At 60.3% G+C, this 27,032-nt stretch overlaps 1 protein-coding gene across 7 annotated transcripts in view; it reads left to right on the plus strand.

Annotated features, from left to right (window-relative positions):
- The window catches only part of ATP11A (ATPase phospholipid transporting 11A), a 103,575-nt gene extending 76,557 nt beyond the window's left edge, over positions 1-27,018 (plus strand). For 3 of the 7 annotated variants that reach the window (XM_044250136.1, XM_044250141.1, XM_044250134.1), the window contains exons 18-29: positions 3,150-3,331; positions 5,405-5,656; positions 6,670-6,844; positions 7,986-8,088; positions 8,293-8,438; positions 8,878-8,937; positions 9,652-9,779; positions 11,326-11,461; positions 16,322-16,387; positions 17,027-17,130; positions 18,267-18,432; positions 23,038-27,018. In XM_044250136.1, coding sequence (XP_044106071.1) covers positions 3,150-3,331; positions 5,405-5,656; positions 6,670-6,844; positions 7,986-8,088; positions 8,293-8,438; positions 8,878-8,937; positions 9,652-9,779; positions 11,326-11,461; positions 16,322-16,387; positions 17,027-17,130; positions 18,267-18,432; positions 23,038-23,253 — 1,734 coding nt within the window. In that variant the 3' untranslated portion in view covers positions 23,254-27,018. Of the gene's footprint in view, positions 1-3,149; positions 3,332-5,404; positions 5,657-6,669; positions 6,845-7,985; positions 8,089-8,292; positions 8,439-8,877; positions 8,938-9,651; positions 9,780-11,325; positions 11,462-16,321; positions 16,388-17,026; positions 17,131-18,266; positions 18,433-20,023; positions 20,111-22,024; positions 22,122-23,037 lie in introns of those variants that run through there. The other 4 variants (XM_044250140.1, XM_044250137.1, XM_044250138.1 and 1 more) reach the window with 4 other exon arrangements.
- The last annotated feature ends 14 nt before the right edge of the window (positions 27,019-27,032 follow it).

The following is a 27,032-nucleotide window of genomic DNA, read 5'->3' on the forward strand; positions in this document are numbered from 1 at the left end:
TTTGTATTTCTTTTTTTTTTTTTTTTTAAGATTTTATTTATTTATTTGACAGAGAGATCACAAGTAGGCAGAGAGTCAGGCAGAGGGCAGGAGGGAAGCAGTCTCCCTGCCAAGCAGGGAGCCTGATGCGGGGCTTGATCCCAGGACCCTGGGATCATGACCTGAGCTGAAGGCAGAGGTTTAACCCACTGAGCCACCCAGGCACCCCTTTGTATTTCAACCATTTCCTGAATTTGTCAGTCCCAGTGTTTTTCTCTGGCGTCTTCTGGGTTGTCATCATAGCTCTGAACATGGTAACATTACCTCTTCCTCTACAATTCGATGCCTTTTTTTTCTTCTTGCGTTTTGCTCTGGTTAGGAATTCCGAGGCTGGGCTGAATACGAGTGGCCAAAGTGAGCACCCTGGTGTTGTTCCTGATTCAGGGGCAAAGTGTTTCACAGTATGATGCTGGCGTAAGGTTTTCACTAAGGCCTCTGCGGTATCAGGGAAATTCCCTTCTAATCCTAGTTTAAGGAGTGTTTTTTTTTGTTTTTTTGTTTTTTTATCATGAAACGGTGTTGGATTTTGTGAGATGCTTTTTCTGCATCAACAGAGGTGATTGCAGGGGCGCTCCCTTCCTTCTGCTCCCATCACGTGGCCCATGGACCAATGCCCTTGCCGAGTCAGCCTCGCCTGCCTGGGAGAAATCCATCGGTCATGGCGCATAACCCTTCACGTACGCTCTTGGGTTCCCTTTGCTGGTACTTGGCTGAAGACTTTTCCATCTGTCTTTGGAAGACATTGTTGTTGAACTTTCGCTTGTTGTAGTGTGTCTGTCTGGCTTTGTTTGTACGTCAGCGAGTTCTATACACAGTGTGCGGGGTCTGGCTAGTACTTCGCAGAAGGAGTCAGGAAAGGCTTCTGCTCCCCACCTCCACGAGCGGAAACCCCACGTCTACCTCTAGAAACAAACTTTTTTTTATTTCGGAAAGCTCTGCTTACCATTCACACCAACGCTTTGAAGAACTTCAGGGACACCAGGAGGGACCAGGCCGCGCTGTGACTGGGTCCTTTGGCCGCATCTAGAGACCCGAGGACTCATGAGAAATGGGAAGGATTTTCTGGCACTTACGGGAAATTTGGACAGCTCGTACAGGAGGACTCGGGCTGTTCTCCCGGGACCCGTGGAATCAGGGCTGGAACAATGGGGGGGACAGAAGGGAAGTCGTGCTTAGAGCGTCTGTCAGACCGTTGCGATGGTTTGCTTCGTCCTGACGGGAAGGAGGCTTTTGCTGATGGGATCAAAGCGCTCCGTGGTTTTAATTTGAATCTCCCTGAGGGCTAGTGATGATGAACATTTTTTCATGTGTCTGATAGCCATTTGTATGTCTTCACTGGAGAAGTGTCTGTTCATATCTTCTGCCCATTTTTTTATATGATTGTCTGTTTTGTGTGTGTTGAGTTTCAGGAATTCTTTATAGATCCTGGATATCAACCTTTTGTCTGTACTGTCATTTGCAAATATCTTCTCCCATTCCGTGGGTTGCCTCTTTGTTTTCTTGACTGTTTCCTTTGCTGTGCAGAAGCTTTTGATGTTGATGAAGTCCCAAAAGTTCATCTTCGCTTTTGTTTCCTTTGCCTTTGGAGACATATCTTGAAAGAAGTTGCTGTGGCTGATATCGAAGAGATTACTGCCTATGTTCTCTTCTAGGATTCTGATGGATTCCTGTCTCACGTTGAGGTCTTTTATCAATTTTGAGTTTATCTTTGTGTACGATGTAAGAGAATGGTCGAGTTTCATTCTTCTACATATAGTTGTCCAGTTTTCCCAGCACCATTTATTGAAGAGACTGTCTTTTTTCCACTGTATATTTTTTCTTGCTTTGTCGAAGATTATTTGACCATAGAGTTGAGGGTCCATATCTGGGCTCTCTACTCTGTTCCATTGATCTTTGTGTCTGTTTTTATGCCAGTACCATGCTGTCTTGGTGATCACAGCTTTGTAGTAAAGCTTGAAATCAGGTAACATGATGCCCCCAGTTTTATTTTAGTTTTTCAATACCCCAAAGATACAGATGTAGTGAAAAGAAGGGCCATCTGTACCCCAATGTTCATAGCAGCAATGGCCACGGTTGCCAAACTGTGGAAAGAACCAAGATGCTCTTCAGCGGACGAATGGATAAGGAAGATGTGGTCCATATACACTATGGAGTATTATGCCTCCATCAGAAAGGACGAATACCCAACTTTTGTGGCAACATGGACGGGACTGGAAGAGATTATGCTGAGTGAAATCAGTCAAGCAGAGAGAGTCAACTATCATATGGTTTCACTTATTTGTGGAGCATAACAAATAGCATGGAGGACAAGGGGAGTTAGAGAGGAGAAGGGAGTTGGGGTAAATTGGAAGGGGAGGTGAACCATGAGAGACTATGGATTCTGAAAAACAATCTGAGGGGTTTGAAGGGGCGGGGGGTGGGAGGTTGGGGGAACCAGGTGGTGGGTATTGGGGAGGGCACGGATTGCATGGAGCCCTGGGTGTGGTGCAAAAATAATGAATACTGTTACGCTGAAAAGAAATTTTTTAAAAAAAGTGCTTCGTGTGTGGCCCTCGGGCCCCAAACCTGTCTCGTGGGCTGGTGGCCCGCGCAGCCACTGGAGTTCTGGTCATAGTAAATCCACTGTTCTCGGATTCTTACTTCTCCGCCTTGTGGACCCGGTAGGCTGGACATGTGACCGAGCAGTGTCCCTTCAGTGGTTGCTAAGGGAGAGCCCACTGTATCAGAGACTCCCACGTAAAGAACGTTGCTTTAGAAATATCCCTTAATGTTGACAATAAGATCTAGAATTACTACTCTAAAAGAAAGAGCTTCATGTTTCATCAGTAAGAATAAGAGAACAAAGTGTTATGTTTTCCTGGCCCTGATTCGTGTTATTCTCGTGCTTACCCGTGTGAAATTCTGTCATCTGTGAGGTTGTCGGTATTTAATGTGGGTGTAAATAACTCAGTTATTTCAGATACAGTGACCAACGCCTTTGAGGGCTCGCTGGCTCACAGTTCTGTGGCGAGCCCTTCTGATTAGAGAGGATATTGGGGAAGCCCTGGAGAGGTAGCGTTGCGGCAGAGGGACACTTGACTTCACGGTGAGCGCGGTGTTGTTTCCTGCAGGAGGGACTTCGGACCTTGTGTGTGGCCTACAAAAGGCTCGCTCCGGAAGAGTATGACGGCATTTGCACCCTGCTGCAGGCCGCCAAGGTGGCTCTCCAGGACCGGGAGAAGAAGTTAGCGGAGGCCTATGAGCAAATAGAGAAGGACCTCATCCTGCTCGGGGCCACGGCTGTGGAGGACAGGTGAAGTACATCCCGCGCCCCGTCCTCAGACAAGCGGTGGCCCTCGGAGGCCGTGGGGTCTGTGGGGTGTCCGGGGGATGGGCCCCTCCTGTCCTCACAGGGACGTGCTTCCGCAGCGGGACAACACGGGCCTCGGGGGGCGTCACCGGAGGTCATGCCTGGACGGTGTCGCCTTCCTTGAGGGAGGCCCTGACAGCCGGAGGGACCGGAGGGGTTGGCACTTTCATGCTGTGCCACCGGGCGTCCGGAGAGACGGGCGTCTTGAAACCATTCTGCAGAGTTCCATCAGCGGTTCTGTCCCTGAGCTCTCCCCCTGCCTTTCCAAGTTCAAGCGTGACATTTTAGATGTGAGCGTCCTCGGTGTATCTGTCATTTCTCGTTGAAGGAATGTAAAACTGTAAATTAGAATATTGCAAAAACCAACACTAGTAACTGAGACGTGTCCCTTCAGGCAGGGGCCTTCCCACACTCCGAAGATGGGGCTGGATGTGAGTCTGGGCTCGTGCACGGAGACGCGGGCGTGTCCCCATGTGACACGAGAGTGTGGACGGAAATGAAAATTTAAAAATGCCCCAGTTTAACGGAATGAAGTGGAAACTTGAGGGTGTTTACTGCAAGTTTATTTCCCGCGAAGGTTCAAAGTCCTTAAGGTGTAAATGGGCCTGACATTTCAGTCCTCACTGGAAGCCTAGTTTTCCGGTGTCTTTAACGAGCACCCCACGGCCTCCCAGTCTCCAGTGGGGGCCACTCGACTTCAACTTGACAGCTTAAGTACCTCCTGTCGCTCGGCTGGATGGGGTCCAGGCAATGACCCAGGAAGGACATGTGGCTTGTGCCTGGGACAGGTTTTAGAATGTGACAGCACCAGGGGCCTGCTGTGCTGGGGGAGAGGGACATGCATGGGGTGCATTTGCCTGGGGGACACTGGGACCGTCCTCAAGGGACGTGCCGGGAGTGGAGAGTCTGGATGGGCGAGTCACGCCTGCACACCCTCAGGAGGGTTGAGGGAGACGATCTACTCCATGGGGAGTTGGGACCTCGAAAACAGAGTAGGTTCCCAGGGGCAGGTGAGGGCCAGTGGCCTTGAGGTGATGACATTCAGTCGCAAATCCTTTCCCTAAAACTGACAAACACCTCTGCAGGCGGACCTTTCTGGTCCCCAGTGTCCATTTTCCAAAGAAACTGATGAAAGTATGAGGTGTTCCCGTGCCTCCGGAATGCAGAGGTCCTGTGAGCTCCAGGCTTTACCGAGTCTCGTCGGGTCAGCGCAGTGGGGTCCGAACCCACTGGTACTGGGCAGGGACAGGTGCATCACTTCACATGCCTGTCAAAAGCGTAGACGCTAAAAGGTAGAAAGAACGACAGGTCCCAAATGAGGCAGACGTCCACGCACAGCACGGCAGCCTGACCAGTGTGTGAGCCGCTCACCCTCGCACGAGTCTGCCCCCTGCCCCGTGAGCCCAGAGTTTTCCACCCCAGCACAGGGTTGCCGATGGGGGCCCACCCGTGAGCTCTGGTGTGGGGGGTGCATCGTGGGCAGGGCTTCCCACGGCCTCTGACACGTGGCCAGAGTGTGGTGCGCGGGAGCCTGTCGTGGAGCCTGCCGGCTGTCTCGGTGTTTTATCGCATTTGGGGGCCCTGCTAAGAGGCGGAGTTACACCAGCTCAGGCCAAAGGGAAGAAGCAGCGAGTACTCTGACCACCTCTTCTCCTGGCCCCATCTTCCCCGGGCTAAGACGTCCTTTGTTACTGGTGATGGTCCTTGTCATCGTTGCCCAAAATCCTCTGCGAGTGGGGAAGCCCCCCTGGACAGGGAGCCGCGTGCTCACTGAGCGTCAGTTGTGCGAGAGGGACGTGTCGCTTCTCAGTGTCGCACGCCTGCCTCTGCTTGGAACTGGGAGGCGCTTTCCTGTAGAGTTGACACATGAGCGTGCAGGTAGCTCTGGGGGCCCCGCGGTCACATCATGAGCTGATGGCATGGTGCTTTCTAGCTCGTGGGGACGGAGCGAGTGGCCTAGGTTCCTGGAGTCGGAGGTGCCCACTCAGGCCGTGGTCTCGCTCCTGCTTCGCTCAGGCTCCAGGAGAAGGCTGCCGACACCATCGAAGCCTTGCAGAAAGCTGGGATCAAAGTGTGGGTCCTCACCGGGGACAAGATGGAGACGGCGGCCGCCACCTGCTACGCCTGCAGGCTGTTCCGGAGGGGCACGCAGCTGCTGGAGCTCACCACCAAGCGGCTGGAGGAGCAGAGCCTGCACGACGTGCTGTTCGAGCTGAGCAAGACCGTGCTGCGCCACAGCGGGAGCCTCACCAGGGACAACTTCTCGGGGTAGGCAGGGCCCATGCCCGCCGCTGGGGATGCAGCCGTGGGGGTCCATCCCCAGGGGTCGTCCTGGCGAGCAGCGGGACGTGGCCAGGGCTAGTCTTCATGGCCACTGTGAGGTGTTTTTGCAGAAGAGTTACGTGTGTGTGTGTCTGTGAGTGTCTGAGTGTGTGTGTGTGTGTGTGCATCTGAGTGTGTCTGTGTGTCTGCGAGAGTGTGTGTGTGTGTCTGTCCGTGTGTGTGTGTCTGAGTGTTTCTGTGAGTGTGCGAGTGTGTGTGTGAGTGTGTTTACTTTTAAATGCCACACAAGGACGCAGACTTGACTGACTTAGGAAGTACTGGGAGGGGGTCATTCCCATCCGCTTTGAGGCCGGGGCTGTATGGTGGATTCCGCGGGGCAGCTGTCGGGCAGAGAGAGCTGTTCTGATGCAAGACCAAGCAGGACGTGCTCTGGAGTGGTTTCTTCCAACAACGGTCCGCAGTTCACGCACATTTGATCAGCGCTGCCCTTGCTGCTACCAGGTCCGAGGCTAAGAATTCTGGGAACATGTTAGATTTGCAGGACGCTGGGACGGGACAGCAGTCCTGTCGTCGGACGCGAGGGTTAAGTTATCCGTCCCTTCTCCTGACCTGCAGGGCTGTTGTGGGGGTCGGGGATGTGCCCGTAGCTTTGGTACGCAGCAGAGAGACATGCGCACTCCGGGCCGGACGCCCGGGGAGGCCGGCGGGGAGGGCGCGGCCAGGCTGCGGGAGGCGAGCCTGAGCTCCACCGGCCTGGGACGCGCTCTGGGCCGACGGCGTGGACGTCGCGGAAGGTGCGCGCGGAACCGAGCCGGAGCTCGCTGTCTGCCCTGCGCCGGCAGCAGGAGTGTTTCATTTCGGCGGCGCTGGACCGCGGGGCCCGGACGCTCTAGCGGCTGGGCCAGTAGAACAGTCTGCGGTCGTCGGTTGGGGACGGACAGGCCTCCGAGGTGTGCCCTCGGCTCCCGAGTGACGCGTCTCTTTGTGTGACCGAACAGGCTCTCGGCCGACCTGCAGGACTTCGGGCTGATCATCGACGGAGCCGCGCTGTCCCTGGTCATGAAGCCCCGCGAGGACGGCAGCGGCGGCAACTACCGGGAGCTCTTCCTGGAGATCTGCCGCAACTGTAGCGCCGTGCTGTGCTGCCGGATGGCGCCCCTGCAGAAGGCCCAGGTCGGCCCCGGAGCCCCCAGCCCCTCCCGGTTGTGATAAGCCCCGCCCTCTTTAACTAGAGGCACCAAGGGCAGGAACGTCCAGCCTGGGTCGTCCTCTGCGGTCGGGCTGAGGCGAGGGTGGGCAGAGGCGGGTGGGACGCCGCCCGCTGGAGGCCGGGGAGGCGGAGGCCGGGGAGCCTGGCCCCGCGCGGCCTCTCGTCCAAGGGAGCCCCGTTTCTGAGGCTCCGTGGGACCGACGGGCGCAGGTGCGTCCCACACGCCCGCCGCCGGCTCGGCGACAGGTGCGGCAGGAACCGCTGCAGAGCGGTGCCTGGGCGAGCGCTGTCCCTGAGCGTGCGGGAGCGCGGAGACGCGGAGGGGGTGTCGCTTCCTCCCGGGGAGTTTGGAAGCTGGCATCCACCTATGGCCTCCAGACTCCGAGCCCCGGGGCGTGGCCGCAGTCCTGCCCTGCCCCCTGCCCCGTCTCCTGCCGCCGGCTCCCTGGAAGCCTGTGTCATCCTGTCCAGAGGGGCAAGCCTGGGATGCTGTGCTGGATTTTCACGTGTTACGTAGTCTTTTTTTGAGTTTCTGACATTCAGAAGTGTTTGCACACGTTCGTGTTTCCGACTCTGCTCTGGAAAGGAGGTCCGCTCCTGTCTCCTCTTTGGTCCTCTCTCTGAGCCGCGGCCCTTAGACGCATAGAGGGAGAGAACGTTTGCAGAGAAATGGACCACCCGCTTGAAATTACTCCCTGTGTCCCATTTCCAGATCGGATTTGCACGTGTGACAACTCTGAGTGTTAAAATAACACGAGAAACAGCTTATTTAGGAGAAAGAGATGCCGGTGGCAGATGGCCTGCAGGGCTGTGTCTCCTGGCTGAGCATGCTGTCCACGTGTCCCCGGGGCATGCGTGGACCCCGTCTGCTGAGTCTGCCTCAGCAGCGACGGACAGCCGTCGCCCAGAAGCCCACCACGCGCGAGCCACCTTCTCTGCCCACATGTTGGCAGCGTGGCTGGGCCTGCGCACAGACGGCAGGTTCACGCCGAGCCACTCACCGTCCTGCCCTCCTCGGCCGACTTGACGTCTTGTTCCGCCCAGGTAGCGATCTGGGCCAACAGGAAACAGAAGACATAAATTCTCTGTTTGCTTATTTTTCAGATTGTTAAATTAATCAAACTCTCCAAAGAGCACCCCATTACTTTAGCCATCGGCGACGGCGCCAATGACGTTAGCATGATCCTGGAGGCACACGTGGGCATCGGTGAGCGGCCCGTGTCTGGGAGCCCGTGGGCAGGGAGGGGAGACCGGCAGCGGGACGAGGGGCGCGGGCGCAGGGGCGGCGGGACGAGGGGCGTAGGGTGCGACCGGCCCGGGCGTTCTCGTCGCCTCGCCCATGTTTGCTGGTGCCCGTCTCGCCGCCTGCTGCTTCCCCTCGTGCGGGGCTGAGCCGGGACCCCTCCCGCAGGTGTCATCGGGAAGGAGGGTCGCCAGGCCGCCCGGAACAGCGACTACGCGGTCCCGAAATTCAAGCACCTGAAGAAGATGCTGCTGGTTCACGGGCATTTCTACTACATCAGGATATCCGAGCTCGTGCAGTACTTCTTCTACAAGGTGGGGCGTCCGTGCCGCGGCACGGGGACGGCTCAGGAAGGGACGGGCCAGCAGGGAGGGGGGGGTCGCATTGCCCTGAGAGGGGAGGGCGACACACCTCCGCGCACACAGCTCCGGTGTGGAACTGGCAGGAACCTGGCAGTTGTCGTGTGGTCGAGGGAAGGTTTTGCCGTGTGTCCTGGCGAGGAGTCCTTGTCCTTGTCCGTCACGCACTCAGACGGTTTCCTGGCCGCGCTCAGGCCCTGCCGTGTCCCAGAATGCTGTCCCCGCACGGAGCTGCCGCAGCTCCTGCCGTCAAGATGGGAGCAGGCTTCATGCCCTCCTGGGAGCACAGGAGCTGCGGGGTCACTTGCTGCAGACGCCGCGTGTCTCGGGCGTGGCGCGGGGGGCGTGGTCCCCAGCGTGTGTCGGACTAACCCGCGTGTGGCTTCCCTTCCAGAACGTCTGCTTCATCTTCCCTCAGTTTTTGTACCAGTTCTTCTGCGGGTTCTCACAGCAGGTGAGCTCTCGAGTCAGACGCTCCGCTGGGCCTTTGTGCCCGGCCCTTGTGGGTGGCGAAGGGGGGAGCGGGCTGCAGGGGTGAGTCAGCCATATGGGAGAGCGGGCTGCGGGGGCAGTCGACCAGGGGTGTCGTGGTCTCCACCTCGCACCCCCGTGCAGCCGTCTGCCGGCAGGGTCAGGGGCAGACGCAGAGGCGCAGCGGCTGCCGTGGGCTTGTCCGTGTGGCCACAGCGCGGTGGCCCGCTCACCCATCCCCAGGGCTGCGGTGGTTCCGCCCTGAAGGAGGAATCGATGGCATCTGAGTCCCCGTCCCGGATGCCTGCACGCTCAGGGGGGCCGAGCTGCCGGGGAGTGCGGTGGCCCCTTCCCGTCACGTCCCTGCTTCTGCCCGAGGGGCCGGGGCCAGGGAGCGCTGAAGCCGGACGGTCACGGTGGCGGACTTCTCAGCCGCTGTTCGTGCTGCCGGCCTGCAGCGGCCGAGCGGGGCGGGTCCCGGGGCGCCCGTGTCGGCCGTGGCCGTACCCACCAGTGGGCACGGGGAACGCACCAGAAGACGTCCCTGTGTCCGTAGCTGCAGGAGGGGACGCTGTGCAGGCCGGGGTGCTGGGTCCGGGTCTTTGCGAGTCGGAGGAGACGTGTACGTTTCACCGAAGCGTGAGAGCGTGTGGTGGCCGCGGAGCGCGGTTCTCAGGCCGATTCTGTTCTCCCGCAGACTTTGTACGACACCGCCTACCTGACCCTGTACAACATCAGCTTTACGTCCCTCCCGATCCTCCTGTACAGCCTGATGGAGCAACACGTCAGCATCGACGCGCTCCGCAGAGAGCCCTCCCTCTACAGGTACCGGCCGCGCCGGGCTGGCCTCCTGGTGCCCCCCGGCCCCGCACGCCGGTCCTGCCAGACCAGAGCCCTCCGTGGCCGTGGGGCTCCCAGCCACCGGAGAGGGTTTTGGGGGAAGCAGCCTACCTCCGACTAGGGAGAGGGTTTGTGCTGCCTTTGAAACGTGCCTGTTAAGCCGGCGGGTTCAGAAAGACCCAGGATCCGTGTTTCTGCCCCCGGGTGACCCCAGTGCATTTGGAGCCTAAATGATCCTTTAAAAACCAAGTACGCTCCATTCGGCGGGATAACAGGGAAAGTTGAGAGACTGGTCTCAGGGTGTCGTTTTTGGCTAAGAAGTATCTTTAATAATCGGGAAGAGGTGTTTTTCTGCCGTTTCGGAATTTCCTCCAAGCTGGCTGGCAGATTCAGGCTGTTACTGGTTTTGTGGCTTCTTAAATTTAACTTCTCACATCAGAGTGGTTTGAAGCCCTCGCAGGTTCTTTGAGTCTTTCTCCGGCATCCCTGGTGCTTGGCGCCCAACGGAATAGCATCCCCGGGTGCCCGGGTTTACGGTTTCCGTCTCTGTGCGCATGCATGTGCACGCACACACGGTGGGTCCCAGGTCTGCACAGCGCAGAGCACCTGCCAGCCCCACGGCCCCCATCGGGGTGTCCTCCGTGACACGGGACCTGGAAGCCCCCGAGCCCCAGTGACGCCCACAGGCGACGAGCCGGCAGGCGTGGAGCTCACTGTGTGTCCGTTCAGTGCGGGGGGAGGCGTGTGAGGAGGCGGGAGGTGCTGGGCTAGGCCCGCCTCCGGAGGGACCCGTGCAGCGGCCTCCTGTGCACTCGCGGGTGGAGGAGTTGTGCCGAGAAATGCGCCATGAGCCTGCAGCCCGCAGCCCGTATCTCGTGGGAACGCATGTGGACCTTGTGTCCTGGGTCCACGCAAGAGCAGAGGTTGAGTCTGTCACATGAGTGTCCGTCTGGAGGGAAAGAAGTGACTGTCATTTGCATTTGATCCCACGGGGACATCGTCCTGGGTGGGGGTTCCCGTGCCACCGCTGGGCATGGTCTCTGATGTCTGGGCTCTGACTTTGCCTCTGGTGCGGGAGTCTGGTGCTCCAGCTGTCCCCGGGACTCTGTGGAGCCGGGCAAGGTGCTGGGGAAGGACAGGGCATTCAGCAGGCAGCCAGGGGCAGGCAGAAGGTGACGTGGGGACACATTTGGGGGTATGAGGAGGAACCCAGCGGGATCCGCCCGGAAGGCTCTGTGGGGTCAGAGCACGTGCCCAGCCCCAGTGCCGCTGCGGAGGGGTCCGGCAGGGACGGGGCTAGGCCAGCCGGGCAGGGTGACCCACGGCGGACAGACCACCCACCCTGTGGACCGGGCCTGTTTCTCTACGACCCGCTTTCATGGTGTGGCTGCGCCAGCGGGCTCTGCGGCTGGGGGGCGGCGCCGTGACTGAGGGGGCCTTCCCGGCCCGATGGCCCTACAGAGTGTGGGGCAGCCCGGCCAGGCGAGAGTCTGCTGTCGCTGACCCACGGTCTCCCCGTCCCCTCGCGCAGAGATATCGCCAAGAACGCCCTCCTCCGCTGGCGCGTGTTCATCTACTGGACGCTCCTGGGCGTGTTTGATGCTCTGGTGTTCTTCTTCGGTGCTTACTTCATGTTTGAGAACACAACAGTGACCAGCAACGGACAGGTCAGTGTGGAACCGCGCCATGCGGGCCGGGCCGTGGGGGTGTCCCGTACAGGCGCGGGTTCGGGGTGGTCCGTGGGGCCTGGTGCAGGGCCTCCGTCCAGCAAAGCGCCTCAAGGCCACAGCGCCTCTGCACCTGCTGGACGTGCCCCCGGGAACCCCAGGCCCGTGGCTCTCTGTGCCAGCACGGTTCTGTTGTTCCGTTCCATGGCTCAGGCGTGGCTCATTTCCTGCGGGAATTAATTCGTATTTAACGTGTAGCTTTTGTTCATACGCATTTACCTTAAGTACCTGCCGCTCGCGGTGAGTAGGTCTAGAGTCTGCTGGCGGGCAGGCGACTGCCTGCTTGTTCGCGTAACCTCGGGGGGTGTTTTATTCCTATCTCGCTTTTGTCTTTTTGCCACGGGCGTCCCTCCCCACTCTCAGATAGTGACCACCAACACACACATGGTAAGAAAACTGTGGGTTTGTCCTCTGTGTTTTGGAGTGCCTTAAAAATAAAATATTTCTCGAAATATTTTCACCTGTGCCCTCTTCCGTGTGCTCTGTCGGTAGAAGCCTGCCAGTGGCCGCCGGCTCCCACGCGGGGCCGGTGCTGCCTTAGACGGGTGTGTCTGCATTCGGTTGTTTGTCGTGCTGTTTCTGGAGTTCTGTGTGGGGCCCGCCCGCCAGGCGGTGGTGGTCTAGGACGCATCCGTCTGAGCTTCCATTCGTGGCGGCAGCAGGCTCAGGAGGCTTGATGGGGACACCACGCTGAGCGCAGCCGACCCAGGCCTCCAGGACTCTCCGGGGGATGCGCAGGTGTGCTCTAGGGCCGTCCCTCTGGAGCGCCGCCCTCATTTGGCGGCTGCGGGACGTGAGTCCCTCCCCGCCAGGCGACCCGCTGTTCCTGGCACGTGCTGACCTGTTCTTTCCCTGCATTACGAACGGGCTGTTCTCCTTTGTTGCCGTGGAAGTCAGCGTTCGCTAAACTGATGTCAGAAATGCTTTAAAGACCTCATTTCACTTCTCTAAAGCCTGACATTCCTGGGACTGTCCTCTGTCTACATTTGCTTGGACAGTTTCCAGGGCAGCCGGCCCCAAACTGTCCTCCTGCGGGGTGTCCGCATGCCTTCCCGCGGCCAGGCCCTGAGGGGGGCTGTTGTCTGTGTCTGAGAAAGCACAAGGACTCCAGGTCCCCGGAGCCGGGACGTCAGGACTGAGGTGGCCTGTTCGCGCTGCGAGAGACCTCCTGGCGTGGTGTGGCTGGCCCGTCGCTGGGGCAGCCGGAGCTCGGATGACGTGACGTCCACGCACCAGCGCGCGGGTCGCGGTTTTGTGCGGCGCCGGTGCTGTTCCTCTCCGTGCTGCTCCTTCATTGCCCCAGACTCGATAGTACCTGGTGAGACGCCCGGTCCCGCCCGGTTTCAGTGGCGAGTGGACGCGCGCAAAGACTTGTGTGGCCCGTGTACCCTGGCGTGCGTGGCACATGGTCTCTGGTGAGGCCCGGGCAGTGCCTCCTCCTTGTGCTCCAGGCCCCGGAGCCGTGATGTGCCCCCAGCCAGACCTCGTCCACGGCACCGGAGAGCAGCCCCGAAGCTGCCCCATGCTGGCTGTCGGCTCCCGGGCCTCAGCCCTGCTCGCCTGCCTGTCCGGACGTGACGCACATCTTATCGTGTGAGAAGCTGCTCGGAAGCCTGGTGATGTCAGAAACCAGGCCTGGGGTGGTCGGTGCCAAGCAGGGGCGCTGAGCTGGGGTTTTGTCCACAGCCTCTGAGAGGCGAAGCCTCCTGCAGGCCTGTCGTGCTCCGTAGAGGAGGGAGCTGCAGGGCCGGGCTTGTCAGAACGAGATGGATGGTAGCCACGGCGCTCGGGTCACAAGTGGGGCTCATTTCCCTCCCGTATCCCTGGGAGGGCAGGAGCCGCACGAGGCTGGGTTGCTCAAGACCACTGCGCTCAGAGCAGGGCTAAATGTCCGGGGTTGGAGCCCTAGCCACCCCTCCCCCCGGTGCCTCCTTGTCTCCAGATGGAGCCTTTCTTGTTTGCTTCATCGGTAAGACGGTTCGATCGCCCACAAGACTAAGACGGCGTTGCAGCGTCATCCTGCAGTGATTCGGACAAACCCCCAAACCCAGGTGCTTCGAGGGCCAGTCTCCGGAGACCCATGATGCCCGTGGGGTACCAGGAGTTGGCGGAATGTACTGTCCATCCTGCCCCGGGCACCCACCCTTCCCGCTCGGGGGCAGCTTGTGGTAGTGCAGTCCGGAAGTCCCATCCCGCTGATGCTGAGCAGGGGAGGACCCTTTCCTGGAGAGCTGCCTTGTTCTGTAGGAACGTGCATAGGTCACCTGTGGTGTGGGGGACAGTCACGGTCACTTCCTAAAAAAAAATTAACTTAAGGAGCGTTTTCTGCATAGACGTCAGGAGCCAAAGCTGTTCCTCCCTCTGACGCACACCCAAGCTCGCAGAGGCAGGAAGGGACGTGCTCCTGCTGGGCACTGGGGCTCCGCTGCCGTCGTGGTAACAGAGGTCAGCCAACATCGAGGACAGACGGCGGGTTCTTAGGGCCGTGATTTGAGAAAACACTGGTGCTTGTTGTGGAGTATTCTTGCATCGGGAAATGAGGCTGGTCTGGATTTGAGGGATTTTAGGAGCGGAATGCTTTCCTGCAAGATGCTCCCGTGAGGGCAGGGGAGCCAGAGGGCGAGCGAGGTAGAGCTGGAGGCTCACAAGCTCTGCAGGCGTGCATGAGGCTAATGAGGCTAGGTGTCCCTGGTGCTCTGTGCCGAGGGGGTGCTCTGTTAGATCGGGGACCGGCGGTCAGGGACCGATGTCCTTACGAAAACAAACCCTCTGGGCACACTTTAATCTCCCCCCCCCAAAACCCATAGAAATAGTGACAAACAACTTCAATGACAAAAGCCTGAGGGCTCCCCCACCACGAATGAGGACTTCAGTGGGTGTTCCCAGAGCTGTCCCCTGACCGCTGTCCCAGGGAGTTGGAAACCACCGGCTGAGGGCACAGGTGGCGGCAGAGCAGATGCGTCCTTGCTGCCGGAGCTTGAAACCGAAACTCACATTTCTGGAGCAGACAGGGTCGTGTGCTGTCGCCGCACCTGTACAAATGACAGCTGAGACCCGTGCGTTCCTGCGCGAGACACCGGCAGCCCGGCTTGGTCACCCGGGTCTGCGCCCTTTCCACTCTGCATCCCAGCCGGTTCGTGGTGCTGTTGGCAAGATGCTGCCCGTCCACCGCACGCACGCTCCTGCACCCTGCTGTTACCTGACCCTTCCGAAACCCTGCCGGGTGCCCTGCCAAGCGGCGGTGGTGACCACGGCCGCCACGGTGTCGGGAAGCGGAGGGGCCAGCCTTCCTCAGGTCCCGCTGACGGCCCCACAGATTCAGGGCTGCGCCAGCCTGGCTGTAGGCTCACCCTGTCCTTCCGTCTGCGAGCGTCGGCCGCCAGGGAAGACCAGACGGTGGCACGGTTTCCGACACCCTGCTGGCCGGGCATCTCCGTGGGCTGCGGCCACACTGCTCCCGGGTTCGGACTCTGAAATTTGTCCTGCCCCCAAAGTGAAACACTGATGAGATCGCACTTTCTGGTCAGAATTTCTTGCCTGGGCACTGTGGCCTCTGGGGCTGGGGAGTTCGGGTCCCTGGGGCCACCCTGTGCAGGCAGCAGACCCCTCCCTAGTGTGGCAGCCAGAGCCGTCCTGGGCCTTGGCAGGGGTCCCCTGGAGGCAGAGTCACCCCAAGTGTGTGTCCGAGCGAGGGAAGCCCCCTTCCGATCCCCCCCTTCTGGACAGGGATGAGGTCCAGTTGCTGGTGAGGGCTGTGGGGCCCTCTGTCCTCACACAAGTTCTAGAATCCTCCTTGCCTCCGTGTCCGCCTGCGTCTGCTCTGTGGAAAACGAGCCACAGGAAGCCATTTGCGTTCCAGCCGCTTCATGCTTAGTGAAGTAGAGCCGTTTGCTTTTGAAAAGTACGAGGACCACTTTCTGGGAGGCACGGTTCACAGGAACCAGAAGGGCCGGTGCTTAGGGGATTCTCGAGAAATCTCGAGGAGAATAAAATCTCCAGCAGACTGATTTCCTGAGAGAAAGTCGGTATTTTGTTTTCTGTGTCTGTGTCTGTAGTTGAGAAATGTCTTGTTTTCGTGATTCGATCCTGTGTTTCCACCTCGTGCGGCTTCGCGGCACCGTGCGGGGCGGGGGCGGGGGGCTGCCTTCCTTGGGGCTGTGGCGCGTCTGTGGGTCTGGCCGTCGCACTGGCTGCCGGGGCCTCTGTGCAGCTGTCTTGTCCGCCTCCAGTCCCCTTGCCCTGGGCACATCAGGGGAGAGCCCTCCTCGGGGTCCCTGCCTGGGACACGGTCATTCCCTCTAGCTGCTCGCAAGCAACGTGCTCCTGCTGGTGGCTTCCCTCCAGAGAGGGCAGGGGTCTGAGCTGAGCTCGGAGGAGGCAGCCAGTGCTCCCGAGTCTGTTCTCGGCGGGCGGGAGGCGCGGGAGCTGCGTCGTGTCTCCTCCCCACGACACACGACGTGGAAGAGATCGGCCGGCACCGTGCTCACTGGCGTTCGGGCTCCCGGGGATGTTCTCCTGTCCGTCTGCCACGTTAGGACTGGTGTTTGGGGAGGATTAAGGGGGCCAACATCGAGGAGTCGGCTCAGGAGCCGCTCTGAACCAATCCCTGGACCGCTGGCCTGGCCCCCAAGGGTAGTGTGGGGTCCCCGGGGGTCTGGGGTGCCCCAGGTGTCGATAGCCGGCTACTCCCTGTCCCTGTGTCTTCGGGGCCTGGAGCGCTGGCCCACCAGAGCAGTGAGGTGCGTTCTCTAACATTCTGAGGGTGGAGAGTGCTGACTCTGTGGACGGTTCCTCCCACAGATCTTTGGAAACTGGACCTTTGGGACGCTGGTGTTCACCGTGATGGTCTTTACAGTCACACTAAAGGTGAGTGCTTGCCGCTCCCCTTCCTTATTCAGCAGCCCCGTTCCTTGTAACTGTGCCCGGGCTGGAGCCCCCTGTGTCCTGGGCCACCCTCCGGGGTCACGTTCAGTCATTTATGAAGTCAAGGGGAGACACAGCACGCCGGGTCCCGGGCGACCCAGTAAGTGAACTTAGATAAAGGAGGGAATGAGTCAGATTAGAATTCCTTCAAATGACAAGCAGCCTCATCCCGATACAGTCAAAATCTACCATAAAATAAACGTGTTATGGGAAACTCAGCTCTGTTAAGAGGCAAGCCCGATGCTATGTTCAGGGCCACGCAGACGGTCACCCCCACGTCTCCGCAGTGGGAACGCAGCGGACAGGGCACCTGGCCGGTCTGGGACGCGCTCCCCAGGAACACCAAGGACGGGGCAGCCGGTTTGATCCGGGGTGGGCTCCCCAGGATGCCGGGGCACCACCTTCTGTCTCTCCTCTGGGGGCCTTCAATTCTGTGCCTCCTCAGCAGGTTTACGCCGGCGTTCTGGCTGCTGTGGGTCGGGGTGGCGCGTGTTCCTCGTTCTCTCCCAGTGGCGGGTCTGCGTGGCCGCGGCTCCTTCTGGCCCTCGAGGGCCTGCCTCACGGCTGGTGTGTGTCTTTCAGCTGGCGCTGGACACGCACTACTGGACTTGGATCAACCACTTCGTCATCTGGGGGTCCCTGCTCTTCTACGTCGTCTTCTCCCTGCTCTGGGGAGGGATCATCTGGTACGTGGGGGAGCCACGCCACGTGGCCTGGGATCAGCTGAGCCGGGGCGGCCGCGGGGGCCCTGCTCCAGATCGCAGGTCAGACGAGGCCCATCAAGGGAAGTCATTTATGCCGCGGCCCGGGCGGGAGGTTCACCGTGGCTGCCAGGTGGAACACGGGACAGTGAAACCGTGGGGCTGGTTCCGTGGCCTAGGACGAGGGTGAGAAGCAGCTGCCTATGGTACCTGCTGTGGGGAGTTTCCCGTCACGCCTTGGCTCCTGCAGGTCCTTCTGCCCGGGCGGTCCTTTCCCTCTAGCCTGCCCCATGAGCTCTTATGTATCCTTCAGAACCCCGTGCTCATCGCCCTCCGTGTGCCGTCTGCGAGCCCCCACCCAGGAGCCCCGCCTCCTCACCGGGTGGCCTCAGCCTCTGTCCCTGCTGGTCAGGGCACCCGTCCCTCTGCCAGGGACAGGGCGCTTCATGAGCACGGCTGGGACGGGGTGGGGGGGGTGTGCCGGGCGCAGTGGCCTGGGCGTGCCTTGCCCTAGGCGCGCTGGCCGGTGCAGGGTCCCCTCCCCACCAGGAGAGCCCCCCTCCCGCCCCCCAGCATCGCTGACCCCTAGTGGCCAGAGCCGAGCGCTGCAGGTTCGCTGGGACCCGCAGGTGCGGAGCTCCGGCCTCCAGCCCGCCTGCCCCAGCTCCTGCCGCGACCGTCCACGTTTGTCCCAGACGCCCGCCTGCCCGCTGCCGGCCTTGGGCGTAGACACGGCGGAAGTAGCCAGGTTCCCCGTTGGCCGTGGAGCCCCGTGGAGCTTTCTCGAATCGCAGCTGTGCCCGAAGGGGCCACGCGAGCCGTTCTCACAGAGGGCGAGCCCCGGGCAGCTGCGAGCGCCGCGGGCGGGACCCTGCGTGTGTCCGGGGCGGTCGCCAGCCCCGGGACGGCCTTGTCTTTGGGAGGACTTCGCGGAAGCCCTTCCTCCCGCCCCGTTCCTCACGGCCGGCCGGACAGGGCCGTCCTGCGGCCCGTTGCCCGCGAGCGAGGTGCCCCCCACAGAGGGTCAGGGCCGGACGCGAAGGCCCGCGCCGCCGGCCGCTCCTCCGGGCAGGGAGAGCGGAGCCCCCGGTAACGTGCAGCCGGCCCGTCTGTCTCTCCAGGCCCTTCCTCAGTTACCAGAGGATGTACTATGTGTTCATCCAGATGTTGTCCAGCGGCCCCGCCTGGCTGGTCATCATCCTGCTCGTCACCGTCAGCCTCCTCCCCGACGTCCTCAAGAAGGTGCTGTGCCGGCAGCTGTGGCCCAGCGCCACGGAGAGAATCCAGGTGCGGGCGGGGCGGGGCTGCGGGCTGCGGGGCGGGGATGGGCGGGGCTGGGGCGGGGCTGCGGGCTGCCGGGCGGGGCTGGGGCGGGGCTGCAGGTGGGGCTGTGGGCGGTGGGGCGGGGCTGCGGGGCGGGGCTGCGGGGCGGGGCTGCGGACGGTGGGGCGGGGCTACGGGGTGGGGGGCAGGGTGAGGCTGTGGGCGGGGCTGCGGGGTGGGGGGCGCCCAGCCAGAGCAGGAGCTTGAGGGAAAGCAGGAGAGGCTTGTGCTGGGAAACGTGGTCAGTCCAGGGCGTCCTGTTGAGGGTGAGAAGGTGGACGCAGGGAGGGGCCAGGTGACCAGCGTTCCGACCCCAGAAGCTGGTGCGCGGAAGTAAGGAGAGAGCAGGAGAGGAGGACCGAGCCCCTGCAGAAGGAGAGTCCTTTGTGGAAACCTAAGGAAACTTGTAGGTTGAATCCTTGCTTTGGAGGTAAAAGTGCATTAGCTTTAGGGGCGGTGAATGTGGCCCAGATGTTAGCGTGTGTGTTGGGAAGTTCTGGTGTGCACTGGGGTATTTGGTTTCCTCGATCCCAAACTGAGGCCCCCAGCCTGGACTCTGCATTCAGGAGACAAATGACAGGTGCAGCCCACCCAGCTTAAGGACCGACCGCAGCAGCTGCCACTCAGAGTTCTCAGGGAGGGCACGTCCCCCATCTCCTCACCCCTGTGATCTCACGGAGGACACCCCACCCAATCCTCTGATCCCTGCAATGTCGGGGAGGGCTCCTCTCCCATCTCCCCACTGCTACGGTCTCAGGGAGGACACTCCTCTCCCCTCTGAGATCTCAGGGACAGCACGTCCCCCATCAGCCTCACCCTTGTGTCCTGCCCGTGGAGGTGCAGAGCCTCCGTAAGGAGAAGAGAGGGTCCTGTCACGTGTGCAGGCAGCAGAGCAGGGCTCTCCCTGCAGAACACAGGTGGACGTGCAGGTGGGAGGGCTCTCTGTGCCCTTGAGGACGTGAGGCAATGCCTTCCGGGCAGCTCCCGTGGCCCGGGGCTCCCCCTCCCGTGCTGCTGGCCGGCCCCGGAAGGGAAACGGCCAGGCTGCTGCTGGGTTTGCAGGGAGCGAGGTCGGGGCACTGCGTGTGCCCACCTCCACCCGTCCCAGTGGTTGAATGGGATCCGGGGGGCGGGGAGCTTCCCCAGAAGTCTGTGCGGACTGAGCGTCCTGGGCGTGGTGCCCCTGGTCCCTGGTTCCCCGCGGTTCCCTCGGTGCCTGCGTGTCTGTAGTCGGCACCGACGGCGTGTGAGTGTGCGGGAACACTTTCGCTCTGAGCTCTTGAACAAGCCAACGTGAGAGGAGGTGTCGGGGCAGGAGGAGAAAGACAGCAGGGAAGAGAGGCCTGCGTGGCCCCGCGAGGGCAGCGTCCAGGGAGGCCCCAGTTTGCTGAGCGCCATGGTAGGGGTGCGTGAGGGGGTTCCTGTCCTGCTCAACTGCCTTAACCTGTTTCTCTTTTCCCTTCCTCCTTCCCTTTGTCTCCGACCTCTTTGCCTAAATAACCACTCCCACCTGTCTCGCGATGTGCGTGGCCCCGCGACCCCTCTGGGACTGCAGACTAAGAGCCAGTGCCTTTCTGTCGAGCAGTCCACCATCTTTATGCTCTCTCAGACCTCCAGCAGTCTGAGTTTCTAACGGAACAAGGTGATGCTTTTCTGTCATTTGGCATGGTGGGGTTGCGGTCACAGGAAGCGGAGGGCTGACACCCGCTGAGCTGCCCGGCTCCCAGCCCGGGCTCCTGTGGGCTCGGGGAGAGCGCACGTCCGCAGCTTCTGGGATGACGCATACCTGAGATGCGAGAAGTACATGTGGCCTGTGCTTCTCTCTGGGTCCGTGGGAGGTCCCGGGTCCCAGCTGCCAGGGCGCAGGGCTGCCCCGCATCACACTGGCTGGCGGGCACCCGTGGCCCCAGCGGACGGCGGCGTGAGTGAGGCGAGACCTCCTCACTCACGCAGCTGTGCGGACCCATTGCACAGACAGGGAAACTGAGGCCCCCACGACAGAGTGTTGCACAGGCCCCACAAGACACTGCAGGAAAGACAGGGCTCACGTTGAGCTCACGGTGGACAAAGCCAGGAGAGATGTGTTTGGATCAAGTGTTTACAGATTCCCTTTTCACTTTTTAAAAAATCAGATGGTTTTTACGGAAAGCCTCTGTGCTGCTGTAAGTGGCCGTGCTGACTTCTCTCTTGGCAGCACAGAGCCACGTGCCGGGCCGGTGCCCGGGGCCACAAGCTGCTCGTGAAGAGCCACGATCTCGGGCACAGCTGTCCAGGGGGCCCCTGTCCGTGTGTCGGCTGTGAGCATCTGAACGACACACTTACCGAGGCCTCAGCATCAGGGATGGGAAGCTGTTTCCCAGTGCCGCTGGGTTCATAGGAAAATACCTGAAGAGGCTTTGTTTCCTTTTAATGACGGCTCATCCTCTAAGTGTCATCGACACTATTTTTTAACTAAGAAGATGGTGCGTTTTGAACTTCTGATAATTATCAGCGATCAAAATTTTCCTACTCTGGTACCGTCAGGATCTGCTAGAGTAAACGACATAGTTTCACTCACTGGGTACACACTTGAAAACATTCAGGATGAAATTCTTATTAGGGGACGTATATGAAATTCTTATTATAGGGACATATAAGTCACACGATGTGCTTAAGAAATTGATTAAATCTGGCCAACTTTGGGCTAAAAATATCTACATTCATTGCTGAGGGATGAGGTTTCCTAAAACTTGTTCTTAGAAGCCCACCTCTGGCTGCTCGGGGACGGCAGGTGCTGGGCGCTCTGCAGGGTACACGGCCCCCGAGGTGGCCCGTAGGCGTGCCCACACCTGCACCTCCTCAGAGCCCCCGGCATACACACAGGTGTGCGTGTGCTTCTGAGAACCCCCCACAGCCGGCAAAACTTTGGAGGAACAGACCCCAGACCAGCGTCGATGGACACTTCTTTCCTTGCACCTGTTCTGTCACAAGGAAACGTCTTGGACAGCAGGTCTCACGTGTGCACGTGTGACCCATGTGTACGTATGCGTACACATGTCTTGATGCGTTACCGGGTACAGTTCTGTCCCTGCAAGGAACGCATCCCCTCCCCCCGTCCGTCCATCCTTCTCGCCAGAAAACTCTGCATCTCACACCTCGTGCTCCTTCCCCTCTTGAAATTCCCTCCCTGCTGCTTCCCGAGGCCCCGACAGGGTCTGCCGAGAAAGCCGGCATTGGGCTGTGGCCCTGGGACCCCTGGGCCCTGCAGGAGTCTAGCCTTGGGGCCGGGGCCAAGGACAGGGATAGAGCGATGGCAGGTGCGGTCCCTCCCGTTCCGGGCGAGCACTGGGGAAGCCGCGGGTCGGCGGGTCCCTGGCCTATGCTCCTCTCCGTGCCTTGGACCGTCTCGTGGTCGCTGCTGGGCGAAGGCGGTTAGGAAGACCAGCGCCTTCCCGGGGGCGGCAGACCACGGGCCCTTTGCCCACCCACCGCCCGGCCCCGCACAGGGCCCCGCGTTGGCCGCGCAGCGGGGTGGCCGGACGGCAGGCGCCTCTCAGTGTTTCTCCTCGCCTTGCAGCAGAGCACGAACCTCAGAGCGTCGGTCGCTGCGGGCACGGAACGGCCGCTTCTGAAGGACCTGCTGCCGCGGCCGAGGCGCCAGTAGCCGAGGATAGGTAACCGCGCCCGCCGCGGCTGGCGGGCGGCCCGGTGTGCCGTGACCCCCAACTGCCCGTGTTCCTCCAGGGTTTTGTTGAGCTAGTTCTGATAACAGATTCATGGTGGAAAAAAAAGCTTTTACGCACACGTGTGTCTGTCCCGGGTAAGTGACCTGCCTGAGCCCGTCTGGCGGCAGATGGCCGTGCGCACACACACGCGCGCGTGCCGACGTCCCCCCACACGCCCTCGCGGGGTCCTCTCGCGCGCTGTGCTCAGGGCTTAGTTTCCAGAACAAAGCTCGCCCCTGGGCCTTGGCAGTGGAAGGAGCTTCCCCGCGGAAGGTCTGTCGGGAAAGCCCGTGTTTTGACCAAACAGCGGAAGGCGGCCCGGTTGGCGGGAGCGTTGGCCCAGGCAGACGTGCGGCGCAGGTGTGTGGTCGGCAGCGGCCCACGGGGCCCTGTCTGCCCCGGGACGGGACGGAAACGCCGCCACACCCTCGACGCACCCGGAGCTGGGACAGGCAGGCCACCTTCTCCGCCCGGGGACGTGTGTCCCTTTAAGACCCATTTCTCCCGACGGCTTCCCCCAGTGCCCCCTGCCCGGTGAATTTAATGAGGCTGCGGCCTCCTCGGCAGTAACAGCCTGACAGCCCGGCAGACGGAGTGTCCGTGTGCGAGGAGGTGACGGAGACCCAGCCCCACCCCGGGCCCCTGGCGGACACTTCACACGGGGACGTACTCCGTCTGGAGCCGGCAGGGGAGCCGTTGGTGGCCAGAGCGCAGTCACCACGCTGGCTCTGTGTCCTCGGCCGTGTGGGACACACGTGCCCGCCCCGTGTCTGGACGGGAGGCCCCGTGGGCAGCGTCTGCACAGGCTGGGTGGGGTTCTCGCCGAGGGTCCGGGACTGACTCTGTCCTTTCCGTTCTCCGACAGAGCACACGTGTGTGCGGCCAGGACCGCCTCCCCGAGCTCACCCTCCTGGCCTCTCCTCAGAGCCCCAGCCCCTGGGCCGCGTGGCCGGGCCCGCACACAGAACCGGGGACGCCGACGTGGCCTCCTCTCGCCGGTCTCCTGCATGGCCACCGCCCTCCCGGTCCCGCTCCCCACGGGCGGACCGCTGATGGACAGGCCTCCGCTCCGAGGCTCTGAGAGCCGCACGTGTGTGCTTCTCCCTGCCCCCGAAGGAGGGATGAGAACAGCAGGACTGGGCTGGGGCGCGGCTGGCCGGCGTCACCTCCTGGGGGCTGGTGGCCCCTGCAGCTTCCCTCGGGCATCTGGTTGGGCTGTGAAGGACAGCGCGCATGGCCCTCTGCGGCCCGGCCAGTCCCACAGGCTGCCGGAGGAGGACCCCCGGGGAAGGTGGGCCGTGGGCGGAGTGGGGGCCGGCCACACCGACCGGCCCGAGCGCAGGGGCCTCGTCCTCACCACGGGACGGGCTGGCCATGCCCCCGTGCATCCTTGTCCAGAGCCCTCCAGTCCTCGTGCTTCTGGAACTGGCCGAACCAGACTGTGGGGTCACTGTGCTCCCACGGCCTGTCGGAGTCCTAGACTGTGTCCTGCTTCTGTCCGAACCCGCCTCCTGGCGAAGCTGCTTTTCAGGGTCGTGTCCGACGCGGAGTTTGTTCCTCCGAGGGAGCCTAGTGTCCCCTGTGTGAATCTGTTTCCCCTCCCGGCTGCCCCTGCGAGAAAGAAGTACCGTGTGAGAAGAACAGATGATGCGGTCCTCTCCAGCGCCCAGTGCCGGGACGGGACAGTCGTGCCCACAGCCCCTCAGGGCCTCCCTGCGTGCTCGCGTCCACACGGCTCTCTCACCGGTTCCAGGGCATGCTGGTGGGGGCCCGGGGCAGAGCCCTTTGGTGTCTTCCTCGAGAGGAGGCCTGCAGGGGCCATGTCCGTCTTCCGAAGTCTATTTCAGGCCCACGCGGGTCTGACGGTGAGGCGGCCTCCAAGTCCTGAAGAGCGGGCCTGCCGCCCCGGACCACCGCCCACGGCCGAGACTGGGCCCCGGGCCCCTGTGTGTTGTGCTGGATCCGCCGCGCTGCTGTCTGCCGGCTGGCGCGTCTCCGGGGTGGGCGGACCCGGAGGAGGCCGCTGCGTGGACCGCCCTCATCCCTTCTCCGTATCGCCATTTGTTTCTAGAAATAACCTCCTCGACGTAGCCTTAATGGTCTGCAAAGAAGACATTTCAATCTGAGATTCAGAGTGTGGATGTGGGAACGGGCATTCTGGAGAAGAGCTTTGCCCAGAGCTCAGCAGGCCCCTGCCTGCTGCCGGGAGCCAGGCTGTGGCCCCGGGGACGCTGGCGAGTGGACACGGGTCAGCTGCATGCCAGGCACTGTGGGAAGTCCCGGTGTCACTGCTTGATTGTACGACATCTCGTCTATAAAATACTCGTTTGGACGGGGGCGAGCAGACTGTGCACGGAGCAGTTGGGGTAAGTTCAGGGGAAGTGGAAACAGCAAACCAAAGACCAGGAGAACGGACGGGGAGTGCGCCGGGATGTCCGTCCCGCTGCCCTCCGTCCTGCCGTCCGCCGCCCTCTGTCCCGCGCGCCGCCGCCCGTGTGTTGGGGGGCGTCCTGGCCGGCGTCCGCGCCAGACCCTGCAAACAACGGTGTGTGCGTTTTTACAGCTGTTTTTAAGAACCCAATGTGGGTATCAACGTCATACCTGTGGGGACAGATTCTCTGTATGTTTAGTTAACAAATTCTTTGTAATGTATTTTTTTAGAAATCTTAAAATGGCCTTTGCACAGGACTATTTTCATAGCTGTTTCTATCTCTTTATTCATTTCTTTGTTAACATGCCACATCTAATTTTTAAAATATGTTTTTAAAGCTTCTAATTTTTAAGTTGATGAACTTTTGGCCACTTTGCATTTAAATTCTGGTGGGAGTCTGGGGTGTGTCCGTGTCCACGGGGTGCGAAGTCGCTGTGTCCCCGGCGGTGGTGACAGGCTGAGGCCTATCTAGAGCACAGCACTTTGCTTCCCGATTCTTCGCTGTTGATTGTGATTTTCACCTGCGTTTTGTTTTGTGTTTGGTTTGCATCCTTCGGCCTTAAAATAGAAGCTTCTCGAGGGATGGTTTGGTGTTCTCTTTCCGCCCGTACCAAGATGGTCACCATTTGCCTCTGATAGCACATGTCTCGTTGGGAGAGTCACTAACCCCTTACGTGCGTCGAATGTCTTCTCTGAGATCTTTGGGGAAGTCCTCCACGCCTGTCCCGCACGGTGGACACGGGGCTGTAGGGAGGGCGGCGAGTCCCCGGGGCAAGTGTGCGCGTGGGACCCCGTACGACCTCTTGCCTACACTAGTTCCTGTTCACTTGCCTTAAACCGACCTGAAAGCAAGTCCTGTCAGCGTCAAGCACTCCTCTTCGTCCCAAAGACCTCGTTCAGGACGGCACCTGTGCACGGGTCACCACCACGAGCTCTCACGCCGGCCCCAACATCTGGTTCCGAAGCCACACACCACGCCCCTCAGAGCGGGTCACACTAACGCACAGGTGGTCCCGACCACGTCCCCGTCTCCTGCCTTCAGCTCCGTGTCCACTCGGGGCCACACGGTACGCACACATACATGCCCCCTGGGCCCTGGCCCTCCTGCCCGCTTCCTGAGGGGACCCTGCCGGGAGCTCTGGGAACACAGGGCTCCCTGGACTTGGAGCCCTGCAGCCCGGCAGGGGGCGGAGAAGGATGGACACGCTGCCGGGCCCCCTCCCCGGGTCGGCCCCTGGGTGATCCACCCCGCGTGGCTCTACCCTCGGCACAGGCGGCAGAGGGCAGCGTCTGGACCCTTCGAGCCTCCAAGAGCCCCGGCCGGTCCTCTGCCACGGGCGGCGGCGGAAACGGCGTCCTCTCGGCCACTCGGTGCGGAGCCAGGCCGACCGCTCCCGTGCGTCGGACCCCGGGCGTGAGCGGAGGCTAGACCAGGCCCTGCGGTGCCGCGCGCCCAGCTTCTGCGGGGACGGGCTGCAGAACTGTCGCTTGGCCTGGTGAGATTTTGCAGCTTTAAGTACAAAAACGTCTCCTCCGAGCTGTTCTGGCCGGTCTCCAGTCTTGGCACATCGGCCAGATGCACAGCGCGGCCTGGAGGGGGCTTTCCGGCCCTTTCCGCTGAAACCACTGAGTTCGCCGTGTCGCACGTCTGGAGGGACCCAGCGTGGCCCTCCTTTCCTTTGAGAGTCGCACTGCTTATTAACAGCCCGCGTCACGTCTCCACGTCTACGTTTCTTCTGCACGCTTCCCAGTTAGAAACAGGAAAATGTCAGCTGGCAAATGCGTTTTTTTAAGTTGGGGGGAGGTGAATGGGAAAGAGAATCATTCTGAATATCGCCCATAAACAAAGCTTTAATGAAGGTGTGTCAGAAGTATTATCAAAGTGTGATTCTACTTTTGCAGAAAAAAATCTAAAGATAAGTTTATATAGCTTTATTTTTTACCTTATCAAAATATACAGAATTTTAATATGCATATATTATTGTCTCTGACTTAAAGCTATGATGTGTGTCTGCATTGCCATTTAAAATGCCCATTCATCCTGCAACGTAACAGAAGAGAATCTTCCAAGCGTATTTAACACGAGCGGTATCCGTAGTTGTCATCGTCATAAATACTGGGATTTATTTTTAAATTATTGAACATAGTAGGTAGTCATGTTTGATTGATAATGATTCATTAACCTGCTTTGAAAAATTAAATTGTGATTAAACCAAATCTTACACTTGGGCAAAGTTCATTTTGTATGCTACTGATTTTAACTTTTATTTCTGTAAAGTGTAACTTGATTATATTGCATTTTTCTGCAGACTATTTAAGCAGGAGACTTGAATCTGCTTGCAATAAAGAAGAAAAAAAATTCTGGCTTGGTTTCTTTATGAATTAAAAAAAAAAATCAGTTGGTCTTAAATCTCATAGAGGTGCCTGGT

Source organism: Neovison vison, chromosome 5 (assembly GCF_020171115.1).
Source record: "Neovison vison isolate M4711 chromosome 5, ASM_NN_V1, whole genome shotgun sequence".
Lineage (NCBI taxonomy): Eukaryota > Metazoa > Chordata > Mammalia > Carnivora > Mustelidae > Neogale > Neogale vison.